The sequence below is a fragment of the Fragaria vesca genome, linkage group LG6, assembly GCF_000184155.1.
Source record: "Fragaria vesca subsp. vesca linkage group LG6, FraVesHawaii_1.0, whole genome shotgun sequence".
Lineage (NCBI taxonomy): Eukaryota > Viridiplantae > Streptophyta > Magnoliopsida > Rosales > Rosaceae > Fragaria > Fragaria vesca.
In genome coordinates, this window is record NC_020496.1 from 33,294,095 (window position 1) to 33,300,633 (window position 6,539).

Genomic DNA, 6,539 nt, shown 5'->3' on the forward strand with positions numbered 1-6,539 from the left:
GAAAAACAATATATGGCTTTGATCTTAAGTGGTGAGCATACCAAGTAGCTTTGCTTTAATTTACTCAAAGTCTAGTTCATCTTCTTCATCCAATTTGTTTTTTGACTTTTAAGAATCGAAGACCCAAATTTGTTTTACAGAAGAGAACCGGAAAGAAAAAGATCTATGTTTTTCTCCTGAGGCTGTTCTGGGGATCGACTAGCTAGGTAGCTAAGGTTTGTAATGTATACAGTAATAAACAGATCAGAGAAGATCGAGTAGCTAGAGTCCTGCAGGCAAGAAAGGCTACCTGAGGTGGTCTCGATATGCTCACTACATGCAGCATCGATCAGAGCTGCTAGCTCATCTGGTCTCTCACTATAAAAGCTACAACAACCAATGCATGGGCATGGGTTTATTATCAACACGTGTTCATGGCTTCATGCATGGAAGCTTCCCTTAAAACTCCCTAATTAGATTCAGATCTACCACCGTACGTCAAAACAGTAGTAGCAAAAATCTAGAGCCTCAAGAACCCTCGCCGGCCGGCCGGGACCCTTTCATTCAATGCCGTGCCGTGATCTCAGACGATGATCCCCACCTTTCAGATATTCGTGTCCGTGTCTCCTTTCGGACGTCGGTGACACTCAATCATTGACCAATAAGTCAACAATCTCTCCCTCTCTCGATCAGTTCTATTTCAAGGCAACAGGTTTCCTTTGCCATGCATGCGTATCTATATATGTTTAATCTTTTTCTCAGTAAACTACGCCATCTTTTGTTGATCGATCAGATCGATATATTTTGTCATGGAAAACTTTTTGTGAAGGGAAAATGTGCCAGTCAACTAATTAAATATTTCAGTTAGGAACTTAGGATAATATATTAAGCAAACTCAGTAGCTCTTCATAACATCTCATACGCCAAAAAAAAAAAGACTCATGACAGAGAGGGCACCCACGACGCCAAGTAGCTCAAAATTCGCAACTAAACAAATCATCAAGTAATTAGTTGTGTGTCGAGCCTTTTCCTAGTCGGATGAGAGCTAATTTGTATAGATTTCTTGGTTTGTTTGTTACAGAGATGTTCACTGGATAGTTACTTTTTGAACAAGAAAATAATTAGCGACATCTAAATGTAAACCTAAATTACCTAATGATAGAGAGAATTTTTGCTACATTGAGTTGTTTTGTCATCTATTTTTTTTTTTTGGCTGAAAGATGAGGAAGAGAGAGAAATGACCCCTTAACACTCTTATGCATTGAAAAAGAAAAGAGAAAAACATCAAGAGAAGAGGATTAGACCAAAATCTCTCACAACAAAATAACAACGAAACAAAACAAGGAAAACCGAAATTACCTATAAGGTCATTACTACGGTATAACAAAATAAAAGAAGGAAGTGAATTCTACTAAACTAGCTGTGTTAATGACGTACCATGGTCGTTTATCTATTAGATCATCCACACAATTTGTTTGATGATCGAGCAGTTGACCATATAAACATTATTGTTGTCTATATTATTGAAGGCTTACACAGACGCTAATATTAAGAGTTTAAGACAGTAATTACCAAACAATAAGAGTTCATCATGATTCAAGACAGAGTGAAAATCAACAAGCAAATAGAATTGCAGAAAGGCAATTTAGTAGGTAATGATGACCGGTACAAGAGGATGACTGGATTCTGTATGTGATAGTACTTAAATAGTAAATATGATTAGAACATACATTTTTGTCAGAAATAATTCCAAAGCTAGCTGGGTTGACAAGGATGGGAAAAAGATTATATTTGTTATTCAGTCTGGAGTATTATTATTTAGAATCAAACAAGATCCACCTGTTACATGCATCAATAATATTCAATAATTAATAACACCCCATGTACGTACAGGTGCCCATTTAGTCGCTACGATTGTCGGTCACAGTGTTACGTACACTTAATTATTTCATTTCTAGAGATTAGAAATGGACTCAGCAGGATTCTTCATTGTTTTTTTTTTTTCGTCCTTTTTTTTTTTTGGACGAAATGCAGGTCTATTAATGGCATATGGCCAAAGAAAAACAAGGGACACAGTCCGGAGCAGACAAAGTCTGCAAACAAGATTTTCATAGTCATTGCCAAAACAAGCAAGACTAGAGAAATCAAAGAAACCAAACAACTAAAGAAAAACAGCAATACAAATACAAAGTCTGAGAACGAAAAAGAAAAAGCCGAAATCCAATAGATAGAGAGTAGCAACAGAAGATTCCGGTTAGCTGAAGCCACCAAAGAGGGGATCATGAAGATGGAGGGCAAGGCAACCCATCTCTCGAGAGAATACCAACAAGGGAGGATGGCGGACGGTCAATCCAAACGTCCGGGCACATTCTCCGCACCGTAAGCGAGGTGAGGTGATCCGCCGCCGAATTCGCTTTCCTTGAGATCCAAGACCAAATTTAAGGGCCCTCAAAAAATATCCAATATATATATATATATAAATGACATACTAAACATTTATTCTAAACCTACGCAACTTCCGTCTTCTAAAACTTTCTTTCTCTTTGATCGAGTCATCGACTCATTCGACCGCCGCACGCCCGCACCGCCCGCACGCGTCTTGTTATCTTTCTCAATTTCTCATATCAAGGTCTCCTTACAGCAAGCCAGCAACCCTTGATTTCTCTGAGTCTGAGTTCTCTCCGACGAAAGTTTGGTAAGTCTGTCCTCCTCCTCTAATGAGTCCAATCCCATAGTTTTTGCAATTTCATAGTTGAGAACTTGAAATTGAGAATGAGAAGGGTTTTGATTTCAATTCAGAAGATTGATTGTGAAATAGGTTTTGGTTTGAGTATTTGAATCATTGAATGTTTGATTTCATGCCTTTGTTTATGCCTAAATTTCTGTTTATGCCTTTGTTTATTCATGCCTAAAATTCTGTAAGATTATCTTTTGCAAGGTGCTATATGGCTCAAATTAGGAAGTATCCTTCTGGGGCTAAAAAAAGAAAAGAGAAGTAGACAAGAGAGGCATTAAAGAAGCTTCAAGCAGGATCTATTCGTAATTATTTAAAGTCAATTATTAAACAAACACAAACTTCTACCGATGAGGATGAGAATGAGAATGAGAATGAGTATGCTTTTTCGCAGGGAGCCCTATTTTATTTTTTCCGGTTTCGAGCCCCCAATTTCTCAGGGCCGGCCCTGTATAGGACCACATCATACTGTCACGTGGTCCTCTTGTAACGTCGAAAAATTTCTCCAAAGATTTTCAGGTTTCCTTAAAAGTGACTAATCAACTCGACCACACATGATAGTTTGATTTCTTAACCTAACCATTTCATTTCGATTTGTTACAAACTAACCAGCCATATAAATCAAGGGAACAAGTTGCAATTACTGCCCACATATTCCGTGTAATTAATCATATGTTACCGAATTACATCGTCTACGTAATCTTTCGAAACCAGGAGTATCTGCGTCACGTTTAATCATGGAATTAGCTAGTTAAGAGAGAGCAAGAAAGGCCAAAGCATAAACAAGTGGGATCACATGCGGTCACTGCCACGGTAAAATATATGAAGCCAAAATGCGTACATAGACTTCAGCACACACCCACAAACAAACACAAAGCCTTCTCTCTGCCTACCCACCCAAGAAAACGAAAGCCAGAGAGAGAGAGAGAGAGAGAGAGGTAGAGAGAATAATAATAAGGACGACGGTAGTCATGGGCTTCACAGCCAAGCCTAAGAGTCCTAGCACCAGCACCTCCTCGTCCGGCGACAACTGGGGAATGGGTTTACTTCTAGTCTTCTTCCCTGCAGATAACTCCGCCAACGCCATTGTTGATAAAACCAACAAGCTCTTCTCTTCTTCTTCTTCTAGTTCTGCGTCTTCTTCAGCAACTTCCTCTCCCTCTTCTTCCTTCATCAAACGAACCAATTCCAACAACGTTCTTCTCTCCAAAGCCCAGTCCACCATTTCCATCTGTGCGCTTTTAGTTTTCATCACCCTCCTCCTCTTCACCCTCTCCACCTTCGAACCCAGCTCCAAAACCCACCCCTTCTCCACCGCTTCCAGAAGATTTCTCTCATCCCAGAATTCCAACGTCCCTGGTTTCAAGCCTAATAATGTCGTTTACACAAACGACAACCACAGCCTGCTCGTCTCTTCGTCTTGGTTCGGCAAAATGTGGAAGCAGAAACCCAACAGCAGCCGTAACCAGTTCGCTCTCCAGAGAATGGGGACTTTGTACAGGCGCGGGACTAAGGCCATGACCGATCTCGTCGTGGGTCATGTAGACGTGGACGTCACCGAACCAGAGCTCCGACTATTTCTCAGACTCTTGCACAGGTCCGGCCTCACCGCTCGCGCCGACATCGTCTTCATCTTCGCCTCATCAAAATTCCGGTCAGCAATCCAAGAGGAGAACGAGTACTTCCTAAACCTCGTCCGCCGTCACAGAGAATCGAACTCCACGACATCGACGAGTCAAACTAACCATAAACCCGGTTCTAGTTCGAGTTCCGGTTTCGATGTCAGTCAGTTTCTCAAACTTGGGAAGAAGGAAACTGAAGAGCCGCTGTGGGGCAAGAAGAGCAGTATACACAGCAATTCCAGTGATGAAACGGACCAGGCCGAGTCGACTCAGTTGATCTACGGCTCGGTGGTGGGGTTCGAGGTGGGCGAGCTTGACCCGGAGAACTCGCTGAGGGGGTTCCTAGACCATGTGGCGCCAATGAGTCTAAGAAGGTGGGCTTGTTACCCGATGCTACTCGGCCGCGTGCGGCGGAACTTCAAGCACATAATGCTCGTCGACGTCAAGAACTCGGTCGTACTCGGCGACCCACTAGGCCGAGTCAGGCACAAGAGCGCCGAGTCAGTCCTGCTGTCCACAATGCCCAACAAGCATTGCAGCAAGAAAATCTCGGACCCAACTCAGTCCCATTGCCCCGTTAACTCGGCAGTCATCACCGGCGGCGCTCGCGGAATTCGGCGAATGTCAACCACGGTGTTAACGGAAATCGTCAGAGCGGCCATGCAGCAGCAGCAGCAGCAGAGGAAGAGGAAGACCCCGGTTACCGAGTCGGGGATTCTGAGTCAACTCGTTGGGAACCAGTTCATATCGAAGAACATCAATTTGGTCACGTCCACCGACTCGATTCCGGACCCGAATTCAGTGGCACCTGGGTTGCTTTTATCCCACGCAGTAATTCAACGCGGTAATAGTAATCATGATGAACTTAATTCAATTATCATGAAGCAAATTTGTTCTTCAGAAATAGATTCTTCTGTCTATAGGGATTGTTAGTAAAACAAATAAACAATAAGTGCAAAGGAATAGAAATCTTTATTAAGATATTGTCCAGAAAAAAATTGTTCTCTTTCTTATTCTCTCCATGACTCCAAATTTTGTTGTTACTTGTTTATAATATAAACTTTAGCAATAAATTACATTCTTTGGTGTAATTTTGTATGATTGAATTCATCAAGAAACTATTACCCTTTTTGGCTTTGAGCCCCATTGTTTATTGTTGGATTGAGTATTGGGGTTAAGAAACTATTTTACCTTTTTGGATTAGGATTAAAATTAGAGAATACAAAAAGGATGGAAGATCCAGCTTTTGATGCTGGATTGGTGGAGAAGGGCATTTGGCAAACAAGAAGCAGCTAAGCACTAGCTGTGAGGGTGAGTGAGCAAACCCCATTTTTCTTAGTGACAAATGATTAAGGTAAGGGGCTAAAACGCCTAAAAGGAGAAGATGATTAGTGGCAAAGGGTGTCGTGGAAGTGGGTCATGTGTATGAGGGAATAGCCTCATATTTTGCATAGCTGGGCACATGAGAGACCCAAAATGGTGAAAATAAGACGAAGGAGAAGGAGAAGGAGAAGGTGTGGTTGAGGTCATGGAGGGAATGTGAGTTAACTACTATCTAGCTTAAGCTAGGGAGCTGTGAAGGACATTGATGAGGGCATGTGGTCTGTGATCTTCTTTTGCTCTTTTTTCTATTTCTTCTCCGCGTTTGGTTTTAATTTTTGCGCTGCTTTTGACGCGCGCGCCAAACAAAGCCGTGAAAACGTGTAGGCTTGCGGTCTTTACTGCTTTTGGGGTTGGCCGCTTTGCCTTTTGAACCAACAACCCGACGTGGGTCTTTATTTACTTCGTGGTCCGGCGTCGTGCCCATCATCGCAACGGTTGCCTAGAGCTATCGGAAGCAGTTGACAATTCGGACTCTGTACTTGCTCTTTTTACTTTTACCGGAATTAGTTTTTTTTTTTTTTTTTTTTTTTTTTTTAGTATTAAACTAGCACTCTCCCTGCATATGTATTCTTTTTATTTAAGAAAATATAAAAAATTAGTTAAATAAAACACATTGAAAAGACATAGTGGGAGAAAGTAGTGGGTTGTGGATAATTTGTTTTTTTTTGAACAAAATATGAAGAGGTTTAAATCTTGTACTTGAGGAAAACACTATTCTTCTATTAATGGTGAAATTAAGCCTTTGCTTAAGCTTTTAAGGTAGTTACTTTGGAGGAAAGGGTACTCATATTTTAGCAAGTAAAAGCAATGTGTTTGTAGTT

At 41.3% G+C, this 6,539-nt stretch overlaps 1 protein-coding gene across 1 annotated transcript; it reads left to right on the top strand.

The window, feature by feature from the left end:
• Positions 1–3,625: 3,625 nt before the first annotated feature.
• Positions 3,626–5,480, top strand: LOC101310142. Its single transcript, XM_004304300.1, has 2 exons — positions 3,626–4,065; positions 4,159–5,480. The coding sequence occupies exons 1-2, from the start codon at positions 3,685–3,687 to the stop codon at positions 5,266–5,268; spliced, it is 1,491 nt and encodes a 496-aa protein (XP_004304348.1). The 5' UTR covers positions 3,626–3,684; the 3' UTR covers positions 5,269–5,480.
• Positions 5,481–6,539: the final 1,059 nt, after the last annotated feature.

Excerpts from the sequence above, each read along its gene's own strand:
- LOC101310142 (XM_004304300.1), top strand. The coding sequence starts at position 3,685 with ATGGGCTTCACAGCCAAGCCTAAGAGTCCTAGCACCAGCACCTCCTCG. Across the intron at positions 4,066-4,158 it reads TCTCATCCCAGAATTCCAAC|AAACCCAACAGCAGCCGTAA; the intron begins GTCCCTGGTTTC and ends ATGTGGAAGCAG.